General features: G+C 42.1%; 2 protein-coding genes across 8 annotated transcripts; one reads left to right on the top strand and one right to left on the bottom strand.

The window, feature by feature from the left end:
- Positions 1 to 835: 835 nt before the first annotated feature.
- LOC136483402 (phototropin-1A-like) lies at positions 836 to 16,151 on the top strand. Of its 7 annotated transcripts, none has more exons than XM_066480460.1 (28): positions 836 to 1,532; positions 3,530 to 4,001; positions 4,108 to 4,290; positions 4,375 to 4,466; positions 4,558 to 4,834; positions 4,950 to 5,160; positions 5,278 to 5,348; positions 5,465 to 5,571; positions 5,768 to 5,817; positions 5,914 to 5,997; positions 6,428 to 6,487; positions 6,573 to 6,662; positions 6,891 to 6,967; positions 7,097 to 7,181; positions 7,274 to 7,354; positions 7,479 to 7,582; positions 7,764 to 7,813; positions 8,675 to 8,781; positions 8,890 to 9,012; positions 9,142 to 9,193; positions 9,276 to 9,388; positions 12,178 to 12,310; positions 12,853 to 12,941; positions 13,028 to 13,150; positions 15,322 to 15,452; positions 15,561 to 15,579; positions 15,681 to 15,840; positions 15,947 to 16,151. In XM_066480460.1, exons 1-27 carry the CDS (start codon positions 1,520 to 1,522, stop codon positions 15,789 to 15,791), a joined length of 3,108 nt encoding a protein of 1,035 aa, XP_066336557.1. In that variant the 5' UTR covers positions 836 to 1,519; the 3' UTR covers positions 15,792 to 15,840; positions 15,947 to 16,151. The 7 variants fall into 7 exon arrangements, 4 of the variants coding, with proteins under 4 accessions (XP_066336557.1, XP_066336558.1, XP_066336556.1 ...); XM_066480459.1 differs by having other exon boundaries at positions 837 to 1,532; positions 15,561 to 15,586; XR_010765431.1 differs by lacking the exon at positions 15,947 to 16,151 and having other exon boundaries at positions 13,028 to 13,133; positions 15,681 to 15,799.
- Positions 16,152 to 17,017: 866 nt separating this feature from the next.
- On the bottom strand, positions 17,018 to 19,642 carry LOC136479218 (uncharacterized). The gene is given in 3 exon segments (XM_066477152.1): positions 17,018 to 17,669; positions 17,845 to 18,593; positions 19,547 to 19,642. Coding segments are annotated over 3 exon segments (1,497 nt in total).
- Between the last annotated feature and the right edge of the window lie 3,325 nt (positions 19,643 to 22,967).

Below are 22,967 nucleotides of genomic sequence, written 5' to 3'. Positions count from 1 at the left end.
TCTCTATTCCAAACTACAAGTCGTTTTGATTTTTATAGATTCATATACATAATGTATATGCAGATATGTAGCGAACGACTTAAGGTTTGGAACGGAGACACTACAGGAGAAACAACCTTTAGTCCCGGTTCCCATCCCCCTTTAGCCCTGGTTTTGGGAACCGAGACTACGTAACCAGGACTAAAGGGACAAACAGACTTTCCCGGTTCCCAACCCCCTTTAATCATGTAATCGTTACTAAATGTCTCGATTTTTAGTCTCGGCTTTATTGAGTAAAAAAAGGTGGGTTGTGGAGATTCAAACTCAAGACCTCCCACGCTTTAGTCCTTGCACGCGGTGCCATCTTAACTCCACCGTACATCTAACATAGGCAAGGTATGTTTTCCTTTTAAATTCACTCTGGAGGTACCTTTAGTCCCGGTTTTTGAGATACAACCCAGTACTAAAGATACCTTTAGTCCGGGTTCATGTCTCAAACCGAGACTAGAAATCTTAAATCAGACTAAAGCCTCCCACACTGATATGCCTTGGTGACCGTTGTAACCGGGACTAAATGGTGAAATTAGTCTCGGTTTGTATTATAAACCGAGACTAAAGGTCCCAGGCTTCCTTTAGTCCCGGTTGTAATTTTAATATAGGACTAAATAGTTTCTGGCGAATTGAAATGTCGTTTATCTACTTAGCGAGAGTAACAAGCAACAAGTGTGGTTTGCTTTCTGCCCTAGAGTAGAGAGAACAGGAAGGAAGAAAAGGGCCCCACTGATGGTCACTCACTGCTGTGCTGGATGGACCCCGATGGAGATATTATTTATCTGCTTCTCGGCCTTGTTCTCGGTTTCAGCTAGGCACGGGCCTCAGATCTGATGCCTTCCTTTCGCTCCTAGCGTGCTCTCATGGGCAGGGCAGGGCCATCTAGTTGCATCCTCCATATCACTGTCGTCGTGATGCATATGCTAAGAGGAGAGAATTTACGTCCGTATTTTCTCCATCTCCTCTGCATATGCTAGCTTGCTGCAATTATATTTGGTAAGGTTGAGCTCCCACTCCCAGCTATTAGCTGTGCTTTCATGTCTTCCTCCATGCCATAGCCATGCCCATACGGCCGGCCGGATATGATATCGCTCGCTCGCTCGCTGCACATGGCCTTCCATGGGGATGGGGATAGATAGATGTTCATCAGCAGCAGCACATACAGTAGCACTCCTCAGCTCCACTAATATATAGTTGCGGGGCCGTCGCATCGCCATCCCAATCCAAGCAATCAGCAATTATTAAGCTAGCAAGGTGCTCCAATCTGCTCCGATTCCGATCCTATATATATAGCACCAGCAGCAGACGCCGGGCGCGGGCGGATCGGAGTAGTATCTCACCGACGAGCGACGAGTGCCGCCGGCAGGGCAGCCTTGCTGCTTGCTCCTGCTCCTGCTCCTGCTCCGGTCGATCCATATCCATCCGCATCCGCTCACCACCCACCGGAACAACAAGCAAGTAAACAACTAGTATCTAGCTACATCTATCAATGGCTTTCAAAGGTACGTACCTACTATATATACGTATATATATGTATACATACATACATACACTGTACATGCATACGTATATACTCTGGATTACTTTACTCCTTTTGTACATGCTATACTATACGCACTACTCTAGCTATATACTGTGTACTGATTAGTTTATTATTAATCGCTTCGTTTGCTTGTTGGTGATGCATCTATCTGAGAATTCTAGCATACCTCTAATGTAATAAATAGATAGTATTACCTCCGTCCCAAATTATAAGACGTTTGACTTTTTTTTAACCTCAAGTTTGACTACCTGTCTTATTTAAAAAATTTGTACAAACATAGTTAAATTTCAGTTATTCTTGAAGAACTTTTATTAATAAAGCAATCTACGACAAAACAAGTGATATTTTACACAAATTTTTGAATAAGACGAGTAGTTAAACTTGGTGTCAAAAAAAAAAGTTTTATGCATCTATCTGTAACATGATCCTTTCCCCTCCGCAGGCTGCTCTACTCTACTCCATCGGCTCTAAATTATGTCGTTTTGACTAACACACACGGTAGATATACAAAGTGGTAATTTGAAATGCCTTACAATTCACAATCGAGGGAGTAGCAATTTACTTTCAGCTCTAGCGAAGCTAGCTATACAAAACTATACTAGTTTTACGAAAGTACTCCATCCGTTCTAAATTATAGTTCGTTTGACTTTTTTAATCTTAAGTTTGATCACTCGTCTTATTCAAAAAATTTGTATAAACATAGTTAAATTTAAGTCATTCTTGAAGAACTTTTGTTAATAAAGCAAGCCACAATAAAAGAAGTGATATTTTGCACAAATTTTTGAATAAGACGAGTGGTCAAACTTGGGATAAAAAAAATCAAATGAACTATGATTTGGAATGGATTTAGTACGTAATATATACTCATAGCAGAATATATACTCCTGCATGCTAACTTAATTTAGATAGATTAATAATCATAATATTGCGATATTTATTATAGATGTATTAACATTGATCGTCAGCTAGATTCATCCCCTTTTTCCCTTCAGAATATATAAATTTGGTACTACTACAGATAGCGCTAGCTAGCTTTTCTTTTGATTGGTTCTGAAAATTCTTCCTTATCCGATCCATCATCCAATATATGGACCCAGTCAGTTACGCAGCCGGCCGGCCACGCAGTCAAGCATCCACTAAATTCATTGCTTCTCACATGTGTGCGCGACTTAACTTGGATTGGAGGACATCGGCCAACTACCATCCACATATAATTACGTTCCTTTCTCTAATAATTTGTTACGGAGTACTAGTATCTACCTGAGCATGCATGTGAGTACTGCTGTCTTTCTCACATGCACCCATCTGCTTTTTTTCGTCTTTACATATGCATACATCCTTTCCATCTTTACTCTATCTTGTACAATTTGTTTGATCCTGCTGCATGCCTTTTTTTTTTCCTTAGCTTTCTCAAAAATACATCCATCAACAAGCATATCTCTCCTTTATTTATTCTTTTTAACTAGAAAATATACTTGTGCATTGCAACCGAATACATAGCTTTGTTGCATGGACAGAGACGGATAGAGGGATGGAAAAAATTCCGACCAGCATTATTATAGTTACCTGATCGAGCTAACTTTACATATGCATACATCATGCACGCACCTGCAAATATGTGCATCCAACTGACAAACACCCAAACCTATCCAGAGAGCTAGCAACGACCTAAACATATGGTTTTTCTTTTCCATCATTAAACGCAATGCTCACATGAAAATCGTCACTACTACTAGATAGACGACATAGACCTTAATTTTACATAATCCGGACATATACATAAAAATCAAATTATTGTACCTCGTTTGTGCAAAGCCTCTCCTAGCACTACTTTTTGCTAGACATGTGTTTGTATCATAAATAATATAGATATCTTAATGAGAAGAGAGATGGCATTAGTATTTATGAATTTTCATGTGGTGGATGAACAACACTAATCTCGTACGTGTGGTGCAGGACTTCCGCGTGACTCCCGCGGATCCCTCGAAGTCTTCAATCCAGACTCCGCTGCCGCCGCTTCAAATCGGGCGACCACCTCCCCATTCCTCCTCCCTCCTGCAGTTGCTTCCCATCCTAGCCTCGCCGGGGATAATGAGGATGCTGACGTGGGTCGGGCGACACAGAGGGCCGCCGAGTGGGGCCTTGTCCTCCAGACCGACGAGCACACCGGCCGCCCCCAGGGCGTCGTCGCCCGCCCCTCCGGCGGCTCCAACCGCACCAGCGAGAGTGGAAACTCCATCGACGAGAGGGTCGCCGCTGGTAGAGCGCTCCCCCGAGTGTCGGAGGAGCTCCGCGCCGCACTCTCTGCGTTCCAACAGACCTTCGTCGTGTCCGATGCCACCCGCCCTGACCACCCCATCCTCTACGCCAGTGCTGGATTCTTCAACATGACTGGTTACTCCTCCAATGAGGTCGTCGGAAGGAACTGGTTCGTCGATTTCAATTCCATTTCATTCTATTCTATTCTATTCCATGCCAATCCAATTCAATTTAGTACGCACTGCACTTATGCCTCCACCATCTCTCAACTGCAGCCGCTTCCTTCAAGGTTCTGGGACCGACCCCGTAGAGATTTCGAAGATCAGGCAGGCTCTCGCAGCTGGGTCAAATTACTGTGGTCGTATTCTCAACTACAAGAAGGATGGTACACCATTCTGGAACCTCCTAACCGTTGCCCCCATCAAGGATGAGGATGGCAGGGTCCTCAAGTTCATTGGGTCAGCTTTTTCATCATATATATGTATCATCATGCCACTTTATAGTTATTATTATTACAAACCTTGGTGTGCAATGTGTCACAGGATGCAAGTGGAAGTGAGTAAGTACACAGAAGGTAGCAAGGATACAGCTCTTCGCCCAAATGGATTGCCAGAGTCACTCATCAAATATGATGGTACTATTACTACTAGTAGTCTTGCTTACTTTTCAAAAAAAAAAAAAGGTTTTACCTTGCTCGACTGTGAAAACAATAATATTCTTTGCAGCAAGACAGAAGGATCATGCCCGTAGCTCAGTCTCGGAGCTTCTACTTGCCCTGAAGGATCCACGGTCATTGTCAGAATCAAGAAACAATACCTTAAAAAGGAAATCACAGGAATCAGGAGATGTGCTTTCAGGTGATGAAGTACCCGGCAAGAGAAGCTCCGAAAGTGGATCCCGCCGTAACTCACGGAGTGGAACGAGAAACTCTCTACAAAAAATTAGTGAAGTGCCTGAAGGAGGGAATAAGACCAGGAAATCTGGTTTGCGTTCCTTTATGGGGTATGATAATAAACCACATGATATAATCATAGCATTTGCTTTATTTCAAAGTTTCCTTGTAGAGTCTCTATTAGTTTTGCATTTGTTCTCACATTTAATTCGTTTGTGCATGCAGTCTTATTGGTATGGGTCATGGAAATGTGGAGAAGAACATTCTAAAACCAAGGGAAGATACGCTACTTGATAGCGATGATGAGAGACCAGAAAGCTTTGATGATGATTTTAGGAGGAAAGAAATGAGAAGGGGTATAGATTTGGCTACTACGCTTGAACGTATTGAAAAGAATTTTGTCATCACTGACCCGAGGTTACCGGATAATCCAATTGTAAGACAAAAACTCGTATATCTTCTACCTTTAACATCATTGTTCTTTTCTTTCTATCAACATAGATATCAACCTTCCATTGAACTACATCATTATATTTTCGGGTGAATGTCACAGATTTTTGCATCGGATAGCTTTTTACGACTGACAGAGTATTCACGCGAAGAAATATTGGGAAGAAATTGCAGGTAAATTATGACATTAAATATTACCTAAATTCATTGCTTTCAACTGTTCATAAACTACATATTACAGTGACTAATGATTTAATGAATCCCTTCACCTATATATGCTTCCCTTGTAGGTTTCTTCAAGGGCCTGAAACTGACCGTGGGACAGTAAAGAAGATAAGAGATGCCATAGATAACCAAACAGAAGTTACCGTTCAGCTGATAAATTATACAAAGAGTGGTACATACTCTTCACATGCTTCCATGTTCTTGTAAGATCATGATGCAATTTCTATACCCCAAACATTTATAATAGTACATCACTCTAGTGTTCTGTTACTGCATTAGTACTGCAGGCATATAGAGGCTAATAATGTGCAAATGTTTTTTTTCCTATAGTAATGAATCCAACTAAAATTTCTTGTGGTTTTGAGCAGGTAAAAAATTCTGGAACCTCTTTCACTTGCAACCTATGCGTGATCAGAAGGTACCGTAATAAGAGATATGAAACTTTTTTACCTAGATATTTGGTTTGGAACTATTTCATGTGATTTGAGAAGCATCCAATTTGATGGTTGATTAGGGTGATGTTCAATACTTCATTGGGGTTCAGTTGGATGGAACTGAGCGTGTTCGAGATGCTGCTGCAAAAGATGGTGCCATGCTGGTTTGTTTCTACCTTAATGGCGACTAGCATATATGGGCTTGGTCTCACAAATATCTGGAAAAAAATTGAGAATACAATGCCAAACAACTTTATCGTGACTTCTATGTTATAAATGCAAGCCATCCAAAGTGTAGTACTTGCAATGTTTATTAGCATTTAGCATCATCTAAGCGTCATTAAAGATTTATATCTCTTAAACCATAATGATCAACACTGGGACTCATAGAGTAGTGGTAAAGTTCCATAGATGGCATCTTTAAGGTTAGTTCTTTAATGCTCTGATGAATTCCCTCCTTAATTGACTTCTTTTGTGTTTTAGTTTGCAAAAAGTGATTTTGACAACTAAATTTTGTGTACCTTACTTTCTAAATTTCCTTGTTGGAAAACATAGTTGTCTTATGCACATTAACTTGAATTATTCATGTACTAGGTTAAGAAAACTGCGGAGAATATTGATGAGGCTGCAAAGGAACTTCCGGATGCTAATTTGGTTTGTCTAAAAAAATATTAATTTTGTATAATATGAAATTAAGTATTACTAGGCACTTCTAATAGAAATTTGTGGTTATATTCAGAGACCAGAGGATCTATGGGCTAATCACTCAAAACCAGTCTTGCCAAAGCCACATATGAAGGATACCACATCATGGAGAGCCATCCAAAAGGTATGTTATACACAGTTCACAACATAGATACTTACATGCAATTTATGAGCCCACTACATGAAAGGGAACAATCATGAGACACTTGAGAAAGCAATTGGCATGCATTCTTCCATAGAATTAGGTAGTCTATACAATATTATATGCCTAATTTGGAAACCATTGGAAACAAGCACATATGACATTTTTTTAGAAATCTCCTAGATGGTTCATGCAATTTTTTTCTTGTAGGTTCTTGAGAATGGTGAAAGCATCGATTTGAAACATTTTAGACCAGTAAGACCCTTAGGATCTGGTGACACTGGCAGGTAAGTACTTCTCTATTATAGTTTCAAGTATAGTAATGACTCATGAATCCAGTAGACATACTCCTTTCTAATTTTCATTTCCCATATACGTTTTAAATAGTAAACATGTGAGTTGTTGTTGAATTGTAGTGTCCATCTGGTGGAGTTGCTTGGCACAGGTGAATACTTTGCCATGAAAGCTATGGATAAAAGTGTCATGCTTAACCGAAACAAGGTATGAGTAACAGATTTCATCACACATGACATTTTAGTTACTTCCACCTTTAATTGTTTCTTTCTCATCCGATTTGTCTATAATACCTCTAGGTCCATAGAGCTACCGCTGAACGACAAATCTTGGATATGTTGGACCACCCATTCCTTCCAACATTGTATGCATCATTTCAGGTTTGTTGCATAATGAAACTTTGTAATATATTAATATGATGTCAGAGTTGTTAATGTTTGTTCTCCTTGATTTTATTATACTTTTGTGGATGACTATCATCTCAATGTCATATATATGTTGCAGACAAAGACACATGTATGTCTTATTACCGACTATTATGCTGGCGGGGAACTCTTTATGCTCCTCGATAGACAACCTATGAAGGTTCTAAAGGAAGACGCGGTTAGGTGGGTATTGACATTGAAATTGTTTCTTTTGCTTAGATTTAGTGAAAACTCTTTATGCTTCTCGATTGTCATTGATGTGCTACTATGATCCTTAATTTGTTTGTTGTTACATAATATAATTGGTAGTTGGATAAAGAAACCAAGAAGTATTGTTTGATGTAATTGTCCATGATTATTGTAGGTTCTATGCTGCAGAAGTGGTCACGGCACTTGAATACCTACATTGCCAAGGTAGTCATATATGACATACCAATTATATGAATGAAATTCTCTTTGGTGGTGGTCGATAGCATGCATGTAGTGGGTAGTCAAACACAACCCAATATTCAATAACCATATTGTTTCGCTTGACCAATAGTAATTATCTGCCAACATCTCGAAAGATTGTTTTAGGTAGGCCTGGACGTTCGGTCTGACCGAACCGAACTGATCGGTTCCTCAGTCTTTTCAAAAGTTCGATCATCTAAAAATGGAGACCGATTGGTTAGTTCTAGAACTCATGACCGAGTAAGTTCAATCTCGGTTAGTTCGGTTCGGTCTCGGTCATGACCGAACTAACCGGACTAGACAAAATAGCTACTAAATAACATAATTTGTAGCAAGTTTTAGCAATTTTTTTTCTATTTCAAGGCAAAAATAACAATACAACTTATAGATTAAACAAAGTGATAAGAGTGATGGTTGATATAAACCCATTAGAATAAATATTATATTACTAACAATAGTCTAAAGTACACATTATGTCAACACAACCCAAGCAAATTTTCGGTTAGTTCGATTACCCGAGGCACATAGCCGAACTAACACTAAAATGTTCAGGTAGTATGAAATCAAGACCGAACTAGTGAGCGAAAACTTCGATCTTGGTCACTTCGATCTCGGTCTTGGTTAGTTCGGTTCGGTCTTCCTTCTTCGATCAATTATACCCAGGGATAATTTTAGATAAGAATTTAACCATTCATGAAAGTGGTAGGCTTCCTTAGAAGACAAAGGGTGGAAGGGTTCCTTGCACTTATTCATCACATTTTACTAGAGAAACTTGAGATGTTTACTATTTCTAAGCATTTGCTCCCCCTATTCTTTTTTTCTTAGGTATAATCTACAGAGACTTAAAGCCAGAGAACATTTTACTTCAAAGAGATGGGCACATTTCCCTGACAGACTTTGATTTGTCTTGCTTGACATCCTGCCGACCACAGGTAATGTCACTTCATTAATAACCTTATTGGACAGTTTCATGACTATTATTTTAACTTGTTAGTCTATTTTCTTGGTTGCATTTCATGAGTATTCTTGTTGTTTGATAGGTGTTTCTTCCAGAAGATGATAAGAAGAAAAAGAGAAGGAAGAGCAGGAGCAATCCCATATTCTTTGCTGAACCAATGCGAGCATCAAATTCTTTTGTTGGTACAGAGGAGTACATTGCACCAGTATGTATATATATGTTGTTACTTCGCTCTATTTATGTGATTTTCTCAACATTTTCATTTCTTGTCTCTATTTGACATGTGTGATAGTCATCATCATTTGTGGCATCAATCCTTGTATGCATGTTGTAGGAGATTATTACCGGAGCCGGCCATACAAGTGCTGTGGATTGGTGGGCGCTAGGTAACTAATCTTGTGCTAAAGGAAACATGTATGATACACACCACTATATAATAATGAGTATTCTCCCTATTTGTTGGATTAGGAATTCTTCTATATGAGATGTTGTATGGTTATACACCGTTCAGAGGGAAGACAAGACAAAGGACCTTTGCTAATATTCTGCACAAGGATATCAGATTTCCTGCGAGCATACAGGTAATAATAAAAGCATTTATTCTAGTAGGTGAGCCTTGCAGCAAGTGTTTGTGATGTATATATGTTAATTGTAGGTGAGCCTTGCGGCAAGACAGTTGATATACCGGTTGCTACACCGGGACCCTACAAATAGGCTAGGTTCCTACGGGGGCGCCATGGAGATCAAACAACACCCCTTCTTCCGTGGCATAAACTGGGCTCTAGTCCGTGCCGCCACGCCCCCAGAATTAGAGGCTCCCCTACAAGATACATTATTGGAGGCCACAGGAGAGACACTGCCTCCTCCTGATGCAGCTCACACTGATATGTTCTAAACATGCATTGATCTATGAAGCTACATGCTAATTTGCTCAAAGGAAGCAAAAAATAAAATATTAGATGATGAAGATGCATGTTTGTCTATACATGAATGTGACATAGATAAGAACAATAATGTATGTTATGGACTAATTAATAATCTCAATCCATCTTTATGCATGCGGGTGTAATGAAAATAAGATTGTGTGTGTATATTATTTCTACGATTGCAATATGCATGTGGGTCTAAAATATCTCTCTCTAGCAAACATGTATGCCCTTGCGTTGTAACGGGAGAAAAAACCATCAAACAAACTATTTTATGGATGGTTTCATGTTGTATTCAAGAGATAGTGAGTTTCAGTTGTGTTATATGATATTGTTTATATCTAAAAATTCCTTAACACAATGTAATATATGTTCTGAAAGGATCTTTCCCTACGAGGGTTCTAGCTCCAGAAGTAGGTGAACTCAGATAAAATAGGAGACTACAGAACAATGATAGACTACCTCTTGGACCTAGTGCATGAAGGTAAACTCAAATATAAGTATGTAATGTCATTCTGTTGTTAGTTTGCTGTTAAATCTTGCTGACATGCTCGCATCTAGACATTGTCGTGTCCGTAAATAGAAAAACAAAGTGAGTCCTTGGAAATATATTAATTTGTTTATAAGATGGAGTTGATTTCTTTCAATAAGTTTAGCTTGACTGGAGAAGACCCTGGGTAGACATGGAAGCCAGCCAAAGCAAGTTATCATGTTCTGAAATAAGGGTAGACTAGGAGATCAAAGAGCATGCAATTGGCATTGACCTATATGAACGGTGAATCCTATAGTTGGTTATGTCAAAGTGTCAGAGTGACTTAGAGCTGTAAATAAAATAAGGGCAACCATCTTTGGTGTAATTAGGAAATCAATGGCTTATAGCTACACTTAAGTGCGAGTTCATTTTGCAATAAATGTTCAACATGAGCGTTTGTATCAATATCTAAAATGCTATGTTCACTTGGTGATGGTAGGCGGTTGCACACATGGACTGTGCATAAAGTATTTTCTTTCGAGAAAATGATATGTTCGTTATTTTTTAGGCAGATGGTTAATGCGAATTCAACATGAGTGTTTGTATCAATATCTAAAGTGCCTTTATATCTGTCATAAAAATGTTTTTGTTGTGTAGATCATAACTCGTTAGATTTCATTTATGTTTTTGAAATCATCCATAATTTATGGATACCATTTGAACAATAAATGTTCTAGTAGGCTATATAATAAAATGCAAACGGTGTATATAAGTAAACTGTTTTAATTAATTAAAAAAAGGTGAAGTTGTAAATTGGACAAATAGACTCGTACTTTAAAAAAGAGTTTGGTGAATTCTTTTTGTTTATATAATATATAATAAGTATAATAATAACGAAATAAAAAAGCTAAAATTATTGGGCCCACCTGTCAGTCAACCTTTAGCCTACCCCGTTCCCCAACCTCTGGCGTTGTCGTGTTTATCTTCGATCTCCCTCTCCTCTCTCTCTGTTTGAGGAGATTTGAGGAGAACTGCCTGCTCCTGCTCCTGCTCCCTCCGCTCCTCCGTGCTCCCACTCGCCATCCCCAGACTTCATTTCAGGCGGGGATGGACGATTACGCCCGGGAGATGATGGAACTCAAGACGCTCGTCACCCGCACCCTTGAGAAGAAGGGTGTCCTCGCCAAGATTAGGGTTCGTACTTCCCACTTCTTCATTTCCCCAATCCCTCCATTGATCCGGTGCCTCCACCACGCCCCACGGATCTAGCTTTTCCTCCCTCTCTGGTCTGGGGATCTACACCTCCGCTTCTGCAATTTGCCAATTTCCTTCCCAAATCCGCGCATTTTTTTTTCAATTCCTAATGTGCACATTCTGAGCACCCTGGCGCTATTGGGTAGGTTCTTGTTTAGGAATATGAAAGAATGCTCACACATTGCTCAAGAAAGTTTTTTTTTTCACCTGGTCCATTTTTGTTGTTCTAGTTGCCATTACCAATTCGTGTGCTCATTTTGGTGAAACTCGTTTGGAGCATATGAGGATGCTCGCACATTGCTGAAGAAAAGACTAACCTTGTATTATTTTGTTGGTCTAGTTGTCATTACCAATTGGTGTGCTCATTCTTGGCACAGTCGTTAGGAGGAAACACGTCTGTGTTACTGGAAATCTTCTTTTTCATGTTGTGTTGTGACTATTACACCTAAACTTATCAGTGCTTTTTTGAGATTCGACTCTGATGGTATGATGCCAGGGAATCTTACTGTAAGTGACAACAGTTTCTCTAGAGAGAGAGAGATAATTTTTTTTGGGGGGGGGGGGGGGGGGGGGGACAAAAGAATCTATTTATGTGTAACATAGATAAATACAGTTAGCGCAGGTTTCTATCTTTTTATATGTTGAAAGCATGCTATGGTCCATTGAATACACATACTTCCGCCACCTTTCCTGATGATGTTTCTGGCTGCATGACTAGGCTGAGCTAAGAGCAAGCGTGTTTGAAGCCATTGAAGAGGAGGATCGGGTGGTGGAGAATGATGATGGCGGGAATCCTGCTTTGCTTGGTAGCTGTAATGACCGGGCTAAGCAACTGCATGCTTCACCTTCAGGTTTGCCTTACCCTTTGAATGTGCTGGCTAATCAGTTGTTTCAAATATGTCTGCAGAAGCCAAAGCTTTGTCTCTGATGCATTATCAAAACAAAAGAAATCAAGAGAAGCCTGTCTCTAATGCTGCTACGCATATACACCTTTTCTCTCATATACTGACCTGTAGAAATTTATACTACTGTTCTGAAATATTCGAGAAGGACAAAGGTTGATATTCTGCTGCATGATAATCTTTTCCCTGCTGGAAATTATGCCATTTTTTAGCAAGCAATTTAGGACTAAACCTGAAAGATACACATTTTTTCTCTCCTGATTGATGACTAGCGTGAGTCTTTGGATTTGAATGCTTCTGCACTGGTGATAATTCAAAGAACCATTTCCATAATGTATTTTGTTGTTTTTAAGTCCGATCAAGGATATCTCAAATGTTTAAGGTTGTTGTGCTGGCCTTAAAATGATTTTCAGTACTAAGTTTAGCCATGTGTTTTGCAAGCTGCACATAACATGGAATGTTTTACATTCTAGGAATTCTGTTGCTTGCAGGTAGGTTACTAACTGCACTTGTATGCGAATACTTGGAGTGGGCGCAACTAAGTCACACAATGAAAGTTTACTTGCCAGAGTGTAACCTGGTAAGTGGTGACTGTTCCTGATATTTCATTTTTGCATTTCGGGAATCAACATCCATTAATGTTTCCCGGTTTTGTTTTTAAATCAGCCCAAGGACTTCTGTAAGAATGAACTGAAAGACTTTTCTAACAAAAGTGGAGCTGAAGGGAGCAGGAGTGCTGAAAGTGGTCCAATGCTTTTAGACGTTCTCGAAGGTTATCTGAAATATGAGGTTTATCTCTCGCGTGATCATTAGCAGAAGCAAAAATCATCCTTTTGTTTCTTTATGTTTCCCAGTAAAGACAAAAAAAGGGGGAAAGCTTTTGGGGTAATGTAGCCAATTCTTTTTTCCCCAGAAAACTGTGTAGTCCTGTATGGATCAAGGTAACAAATCTCTGGCAATAGCTGCCGCTGTAGCCAGCTATAGCTGTTTTAGGCACTACACCACTATTTGTACCCACATTCATTTTAGCCTGTTTTAGCCAGGTATTAGCCTTATGAGAACTCTGCAACTAAATGTCTATAGCCAGCTATTTGTTACAGTAGTATGGAATCCTCTTATGCATTATGTTCGCTATGTAGAAAAGGTAGTATATTGAGTTGTGAGCAATAATCCTTCATACTATTGGTGTCTTGCTTAATCAAACTGTCCAAAAAATTAGATTGTTTGCCACAACTACAATACTCATCAAGGTATTGCCTTAGAACAAAAAGTAGGTGTTCTTATTCTGGAAGCTTAAGGAGATAGGTTTATCAAGACCCAAGCATTGTCAGAATGTATAGAATGATTCTAAGAATAACCAGAATGGATAAAAATTGATATACTCTTTTCTGAGTTTGGTCAGTTGTCTTGCACCATGTTTTTGAGGCGTCGCCTAGTCGTCGCCTAGTCGTCGCCTAGGCGACAAGGCGTGGCAGAGGGGCTGGGCGTCGGGGGCGCCACGACCTGGAGTGGTATGGCGTCCGCTTAATCGCATTAGGCGTCGCCTAGGACTGGTTTGGCGTCGGGCGGACGCCTACAAGCTCGCCGCGGACGCCGGATGCCAGTTCGCGAGGGGAAGGGCGCCAAAAGACCGTGGCCCTCGCGGTCGCGGGAAATCGACCGCGCAAAAGGAAATCGACTGCGCGGTGGCTGCGCGGCGGGAAATCGACTGCGCAGGGGGCAAATTGACCGCGCGGGAAGTAGATAGGCCCTTCCGCGCGGGAAATTTACCGTGCGAGGCCTTTACCCGCGGCCACGACTGAGATCGAGGGGAGAGGAAAAGAGAAAGGCGGCAGGAAGACCGGGCGACCGGAAGAGGAAGAGAGAAGGCGGCGGGCTTACCTCGAGCTCCGCTTGGCTGCTCCTCTGCTCCAGTCCACCGGCCGGCCGCCCCTGCTTCGCACATCGCGACTCTGCCTCTGCCTCGAGTCCGCACATCCGTCCGCACCTGCTCTGCCTTGCCTTGGTCGGGTACTTCCCCTTCCGCCTGGTATGCCTCTCGTCTCCTCTGCTTTCCCTCCTACCTCCTCTGCTTTCCCAAATATTTGAGGCGTGTACTCTGCAGTCTGCTTTCCCTCCCCTCCTCTGCAGCCATCTGCTTCCCTCCTCTTCCTCTGTTTCCTTCCCTCTTCCTCTGTTTCTTTCCCTGTCTCTCATGCTTTGTTACAGAGAGGTGACTGGAACTGCTCGAGTTCTTTGTTTTTACAGTTACAGCTAATAGCACAATGGCGAGTACATCTTCCATTACCAGCAATTATGATATTAGAAACTAATTTGTTGCTATTGAGTGATGAGAGATTTCAGATTTGCTATTTTGCTACTTTATTATGTTGTGCACTAGCACTCTTGGTAGCTAATTTATTATGGTATTACATGCTAAGACTTGCAATATTAAGGTATGATTTGCTTCTGAATTTTAGTAGCATATATATTAAGATGATCATATGGCGCCTAATAAATGTGTGTATGGCGTCGCCTAGGCGTCCGCCACAAACGCCTAGGCGTTGTGAAGGGGGTCGGGCGCCGCGCCTCGCCGCGGCGCCTCAAAAACATTGGTCTTGCACTGCATGCATGGGATTTATATTTACAATGCATTGTCATTATCATTGTACTGAGATCTGCTTACATATAATTTTCCAATCTCAACTTATTGATGCAAGGCCTGTACTCAAGGTCTCCTTTTGATGGTCTGTGGTGCTTGGGGTATGAGCTGCATTTATGCTGCTTTCTGCCTATGACCTTTAGTTCACTGCACACACAAAATTTGATTTTTTTTTCCAGCTTGGCTTTCACTGTCCTTATACTTTATTAATAACAAGTTTATTTATTATTAACCTCCAAATATAGTCAATATGCTCTAGCTTAAAAGTTTTGGTTTTCTACAGCATGCTTTGGTCATCTAAATATGTTGTTTTGTTCAGAATTTGTCTCAAACAAGGATGGGCGGCAGGAGGATGATGAGTTCAGAGTCTGATCCATCGCTAAACGCTGAACATCGGAGCATGAGGAGGCCACCATCAGCGTCAGTTGGGAGCCTGCCTCCTATGGGGAGGTAAGCATGATGCCATACTGCTGTGCCGTTGTAAATATGCACAGCTATTTGTTTTTGGCATTAGATATTTGGATGTGAGTGTAACATATAGTACTTTGAAATTGCCAGGCCAATCTCTTCGTCGCAGGTATCAGGTTTGTGCACTGCTATGTAATCGTTTCAGTTTATGGTACGTAGATGTGTTGTTCCGAATTCTGAAACAAATCCACTTGGTACGTTTGCTTTCAGATCGCAGAGGGGGATCTTCAGCTTCCAATAACACAAGGAAAGATGAGTACAACTGGAGATACGATGCCGATGATATATCTGAAGAGGTGCTGCGGGCATCGGCTGCTCTAGAAAGTGTCCAGTTAGACCGGAAATCTCGGAATCTGCCAACATCTTGGAGGTAGGTGGGGATCGATTGATTAATCGCCCCTCCATCATAATGTGTGTCCAATGCAATTGCTTTTTGGCCGAGAACACTGTGATTAATGTATGGTGTGCCTTTGCAGGCATTCAGGGGATGGCGCCGAGTGACGAGCAACAAGGCTTTGGAGCTGGTTGCTTGACTGACACTGTATCCTGTAATTTGTATACCACTCATTTGTGGTGGTACGATGCTTGGATTGCTGTTATATTAGAGAAATGGTACACTGGTTATGTATGTGTTGTCTTGTAACGAACAAAACAAATCAAGTATTAAAGTTTGTTGAACTATGGGTGGACTTGATCCGATAAGATTGGCACGCCGTTTCAGTGCATCTATCGCTCATGCGCTGCCAGTCCAACAGCGTGTTTCCTTGTCATTGGCTTACTCAGATGCATGCTTCATCCAGTCCAACTGTATTGTGTAATGCATATATTAGGGTGCGCATGTAGAATTGTACTGTACAGCACTGTACTCCGTAGGAAGCAAGGGCAAAACACTTGTCTTCATCGTTAATCATTCGCTGATGCTAGCTAATATATAGCACGAATTGAATTGAAGGGGCTGGGAAGACAAGCACCAAGGGCCGGGCTGAGCCTAGGAACTCTGTTGGCTGGCCAGATATGTGGATCCGCCCCTATAAAATCAATTACTATTTGGTACTGTGTTATACTCCACTCTATTTTCGATTGAATTGAAACAACGTGCATTCAATTAGTAACTAAAATAATAGTCCACCGTTTTTTTAATTTTAAAAAGGTGTCCAGCTCGTAGCTATTCACGTGCCTGAACCTGATTGCTTCTGTTGGGTTTCAACTCTAGCCTACTTCAATTTGTTTAGGACTTAAAGACTTTGTTGTTGTTGTTGTTGTTGTTGTTGTGTCCAGCTCGTAGCTACTTAAGTGCGCCTTTAACTTTGTGCCAGATGCACGCAGTGATCTAGAGATATTTGTTTTCTGCCAAAAAAATAAAATAAAAATGAAAGCAAAATATGCATGACCAAAAGATAATTTATTAGACAAAATAAAGTTGAAGATGTATGTGCACTCTGATTATTACATGCATACTTATAAGCAAGTGCCGGGGGGTCAACATCCCTTACATGCTTATCTCCAAATAAACAGAGTCTAAATATATTCGATACAGGCCACTTATATCAACTGTTTTCAAATAATCCCCGTATCCAACATGGCGTGTATGGGAAACAGGTTCTCATGCCCACTGGTATATGTATACGTCCGCCCAACTGTTGAAACTTTGAGGTATTCAAATTATAAGATATTGTCCCAGATGGTACGCAAAAGAAGACAATCTCTTTGTAAGGATGAAATCCGAGGAAATCAACAGGGTAGTGCCCGTCTGCTTCAGTGAGCTTATTATCTTTGTCTTCATCGAGGACAATGTCAGCATTGTCAAAGTCCCATTCATCATCATCATCAGCAAACTCGTCGTCGCCATGTGCAGCAGCAGGTGGTACTTCCTCCTTGTTATTATAGTCACGGATGACCCTCCATTCATCATCAGCAAAGCCGCTGTGAAGAAGAGGACGTCTATTTGCAAGCAGCGGTGGAAGGCTGATGTTAGTCTTCAACACCCACTCCATGTGAATGTGATCATTTTCTTCTTCTTCTTCCTCCTTAAGGAACCAGACTCGAAACTGGGGGCAGCGACCACAGTCGACCCAATAAAGTAACGCAGAGTGTACCCCTTTCTCTGATTTTCCCAAATAAAAGGTAGCACCCTCACCAAGTTTGTCGCCTGTTGCTGGAGATTTCATCATTTGGTACTTGTCATTGGACAAGGCTATACTGCAATTAATTAATTACAAAAAGCATGAATATATATGCATGTGTGCTTAATTAGCACTAGATTGAGCAAATAATGAATCATATATATAGCATGCAGTTGTACAATGATGATGATGACGACGACGACGACAACAATACTAGATGAAACGTCGATGCCTACTAGTTAGTTAGTTACCTCATGATAGAATCATTTTGACAATGCACAGAGAGTGCTCCCCGGAAATATACGGCCTTGCGGTCCCAGCAATCGGATTGCAGCATATCGGCCATGGTCCCGGCAGGCTCCCCCTGGCGGACCCAGAACCTCTCCTCCCACCTCCATCTCGACGAGAAGACATGGATTCTCAATGTCGATGGTGGCCATTCTTGCTCCTCAATGTCGATGGTGACGTTTTCCCGATTGCCCAGATCACGGGCTAGTAAGGGGATAGGAAATACCTAGAAGTGCTACGGCGACTCCGCCATGGGATCGTACACAAGGTAAAAGCTTGAATACAACAAGTGGTGGTCGTCGTTCTCCTGATCCTGATCCGTCGTCGTCTCGGCCCAGACCCTTACCCCACCAAGCATGTCGCCAATGGATGGTTCCGGGGAGGTACGCAAGTTAGCCCATTGCCGTGTGGCCGGGTTGACCACCATGTCACACTCACACACCAAGAGCAGACCATTGCAGTGATCCTCCACTTCTAGACCGTAGTAGTCTTCTTGTATGAAGTCGAGGCGGCTGCCCCCCGGGATTCGGCGCGCCGTCGAGGGGCGTGCGAAGAAATAGGTCATCCGATCGATGAGGTCGAGGGAGATGCAGAAGAAGGCGTCGAGGCGGAGAGGGAGGAGGTCGACGTGGAGGAGGCACCGAGCGTCGATGATGGAGCACCGGTGCTTGCGGACGCAGCGCAACTCCAGAAATATCTTGGTACTCGTCTCCTTAGAAGTTCAGTTTATCATCCGTAAACTGACGGTCAGACAGAAAGAGTCAATCAGGTACTTAAGGATATGTTGAGGGCTTGTGTCATCTCTTATCTAGAAAAGTGGGACAAATGCTTGACTTTAGCTGCGTTTTCCTATAACAATAGTGAAAGTGCAATCAAGCCATAACTGTGGGTTTTGGTGATAATGACCACGCAATTAGAGAACTAATGAGATTTATCGAGTTAACAAGCAGGGAATTTATATTCAAGGATGCTACACGAAATGGAGGAGCCCCCAATTATAAATGTAGATGACTTCAAACTCAATGAAGGTTTAAATTCTTTTTTATATTGAATTTGAGTATAGGAGAAGCCGTACTATAAAAGGGGCACTATGCGTAAGCTAATATGTGCTACAAAGTGCTCAAACAACCACATGCATCCTCAGATTCACAGCCAAGACAGTCTGCACTTCACTATTACCCTTGTTGTCTTGCGGGGTGCGAGACCCGTCTCACCCGACCCCTTGGGTGCGAGATCCGTCTCGCCCGACCCCTTGGGTGCGGGCTCTATCTCGCCCGACCCTCTTGGGTGTGGGCTCCGTCTCACTCGACCCCAAGGTCGCGGGATCCGGCTCGCCCGACCCCAAGGTTGCGGGATCCAGCTCGCCCGACCCCTTGGTCGCGGGATCCACCTCGCCCGACCCTAGGGTCATGGGATCCGGCTCGCCCGACCCCTGGGTCGCGGGCTGCTTCGTCTCGCCTGACCCCTTGGGTGCGGTGTCCATTGGAGGCTGGGGTATATATACCTTTTTCTTTCCTCGCCAATGGCTATCTGCGATTTAAAGTGACCGTTGGGGGCTAGAGGTATATATATACCTTTCCCCTTCCTTTCCAACTGCAACCAACCTGCTCTCTTCTTCTTCACTTCAACACGCCCAAAATAGAGCAGGAGCTCTCTCTCTCTCACTCCATTATTGACCTCAAGCCTCCAAATAAATCCATTGATTTCTCCATCAATCCTTGAGGAAAAATGGTCCCAAACTTGAATAGAGAGCAGCTCCATTGATCCCAAACTCTAAAGAGCACTTGGTTCATGTTTTAGCCGGCGGTTGTGTTTGTTACTCTTGGAGCTTGGCTCCTAGCCGGCTAGAGCGTCACCCGTGGAGCTTGCCAACTTGTGTGGCAGCCCCAGAAGGTTTGTAACCACCTCTTGCAGTAAGTAAAATCACCCCTTATCTCATGAGTTCACTCTCTTGACTTGAGAATGGGGTAGGGTTGCAAATCCCTAAGCCTTAGTGGTATACCTCAACAACGTGAGCCTTGGTGGCGAGCTAAACCACGAGATAAATCCTTGTGTCATCTTGTGCTTGTGTTGCTACACTTGTGTTCTTATTGTTGTTGAGGTGATTTCTAGGATTGAGGCCGATCTACTTGTGTGTGGTGTTTCCACCACTTTCAGCTGTCGATCTGTGATCTACTATCCTACAGGAAGCTAAAAAATATACCCGATCTAAATTTCGTTGGGTAGATTTTGAACTGTGAACTAATCTCTCCTGCAGGTGCGACAGTGCCGCACTCACAGAGCGGTAGTGCCGCGGGTGAATTTGACTTCGGTTTGAGTTGAATTTTTACAGGCCTATTCACCCCCCTCTAGGCGTACTAGAGATCCTACAAGTGGTATCAGAGTGAGGTTACCTCGTGTGAGCTTCACCGCATGAGGTATGGAGCCCGGGGGAGGATCCAGTGTTGTGAAGCCCATCAATGTCGATCCAGAGGATGTTGGGTTGCATGACACCGATAGTAGTGAGCTTAGCGCCTCTACAGTGAGCAACTCCACGCTCCCGCAGCTAGAGGCAACTGATGCTGAAAAAGCTCAAAATGAAGAAGAGAGAAGAAGAAGAAGAAGGGCAGCTAGAAAAGAGAAAAGAGAAGCAAGAGAGAAGAAGAAGAAGGAGCAGCAGCGGTTAGAAGAGAAGAAAGCAAGAAAAGAAGAAAGAAGACTCAAGAGAGAAGCTAGAAGAAAAAGGAGAGAAGCAAGAAAGAAGAAGGAACAAAAAGCAAAAGCCTCCAATGCATCTTCAAGTGAGCTATCTAGTAGCTCCGAAGATGGTGATGATGATGAGTCCTACCAAGTGTATAGCAAGAAGGACAAGAAAGGAAAGGGCAAGAAGAATGACAACAACAAATATGCCGTCGTATCCTTTAACTATTCTTCTATGTCTATGACTAACCATGATCGCATGTCTTTCATCAATGTGTCTGCGGGCAAGTTACCTCATTTCAATGGGACTAACTTTGCCAAGTGGAAGCACTTGATGAGAGCCTATCTTATAGGTCTTCATCCCAGTATTTGGGAGGTTGTTTGCAATGGATTTGAGCCATCGGTTGATCCCAAGAATCCAACCATGGAAGAAATGAGAATCATCTACCTCAACGGTCAAGCTACTAGTGTGCTACTTAGTGCCTTGGATGGTGATGAGTATAATAGAGTGATTGGTGTGGATGTTACCAAGTAAATTTTGGATACTTTGCATCTTGCACATGAAGGGGTTGACAAAGTGAGAAAAGCAAGAATTGATTTGTTGATGTCCAAGCTCAACCGATTTGTTATCTTGGATGGAGAAGGGCCACAAGATATGTTTGATAGGTTGATGACCATGGTGGGCAAGATTAGAGGCTATGGTTGTGATGAGCTAGATGATCACAAAGTTGTCAAGATTATGTTGGAAGCTTATTCACCAAGAAATGAGACCATAGTAACTCTAATTAGAGACAAAAAGAAGTTTGAGTACTTCACACCAAATGATGTACTTGGGAGGATCTTGACCTTTGACATGCAAAGAGAAGAAGCAAATGTGAGGAAGAAGCTTGGAGAATTGCAAGCAAAGCTAGAAGGCATCAAGATCAATAAGGATGTAGCTCTCAAGACCAACAAATCAAGCAAGCAAGGCTCTACTAGCAAGTCCAAGACCAACAAGCAAGCTTCAATTAGCAAGCCCAAAGCAATTAAGCAAGTTCAAGAAAGAGTAGAGACCACCTCATCCTCTAGTGAGAGTGAACATGATGATGACCAATATGAGAAAGTGGATGATGTTGCTCTCTTTATGAGGAGGTTTCACAAAGGGTTGAAGAAGCAAGGGTACAAGGTAGTAAAGAGGAAGTTTCCAAATAAGAAGAAGAGGACATGCTACAATTGTGGAAGCACCGATCACTTCATTGCCAAGTGCCCACATGAGATCAAGGAGAACAAGTATAAGAAAGAGAAGGAGGACAAGGCCGACCGGAGAAAGAGCAAGAAAAACATGGGAGAAGCTCACATTGGGCATGAATGGGATTCATCTATTGAAAGCTCAAGTGAAGAAGATGAGAAAGTTGCAACCATTGCCATCCATGAGCCATCTTCTTCACCAAGACTCTTCACCAACATGTCCGATGATGACTACTACTCCCCTCACATTTGTCTTATGACAAAGGGTGAGAAGGTAAAATCTAAGTCCAAGGCCAAAGCTCCTCCATCTCCACCTCCTAGTGATATCTCTAGTAGTGATATTAGTGATAGCTCTAGTGATGAAGAAATTAATAAATTAACTAAGAACTTAGATGGAAAGACCAAACTATTCATCACTAAACTAATGGAGGACTTAGAGAGTGTCCAAGCCGAGCTAGAATCTAGAGAGGAAACTCTTATCCAACAAGATGATCTCTACATTGCTAGCAAGGAAGCTCTTGCATTAGAGAGAAGTGAGGTGGAATCCTTGCGCAAGGCCTTAGCCAAAGAACAAGGGGACCATGCTATCACAAAGAAAGAAAATATTGCTCTCAAGAAAAAGTATTATGACTTAGATGAAAAGCACAAAGAACTTGAGCTACAATATAACATTCTTTGGGATAGCAACTCACATCCCTCTAAGTCAAAGGATACCTCTACTACCTCCACTAGTCAAGGTTGTGGAAAATGTTATAATATTGATTTGAATGCTTATTCCACTAACCTTGCAAAATGGAGGCAATGAGAAAAGAAATTGCTAGACTCAATGAGATCATTGGCAAGGGCTTCTTGAGTGGTAAGGCTCAAGTAAGTGACAAGAAGGCAAATGATTCAAAAGTGCCTCAATTCAAGCAAGGGAGATACCCCTCAATCAAGTATGGGCTTGGGCACACTGCAGGAGCCAAGACAAATGGAAGGAAGATCATAAATGGCTATGAGTGTGTCAAGTTTGAGAGGAAGGAAAGAGTTGGTATAGATCAACCTGCATAGATTGTGGTAGTGCTGTAGTCTAGAGCGGCAGTGCCGCACCACGATAGTGCCGCAGTGAAGGCCAGTTGTGCCGCTCTCCGCAAAAATGGGAAGGCTACCAATTCTGCTCCTGATCAAACTAAGCCCAAGA

Source organism: Miscanthus floridulus, chromosome 9 (genome assembly GCF_019320115.1).
Source record: "Miscanthus floridulus cultivar M001 chromosome 9, ASM1932011v1, whole genome shotgun sequence".
Taxonomy (NCBI): domain Eukaryota; kingdom Viridiplantae; phylum Streptophyta; class Magnoliopsida; order Poales; family Poaceae; genus Miscanthus; species Miscanthus floridulus.
This window is presented reverse-complemented; position numbering and strand designations above follow the sequence as displayed.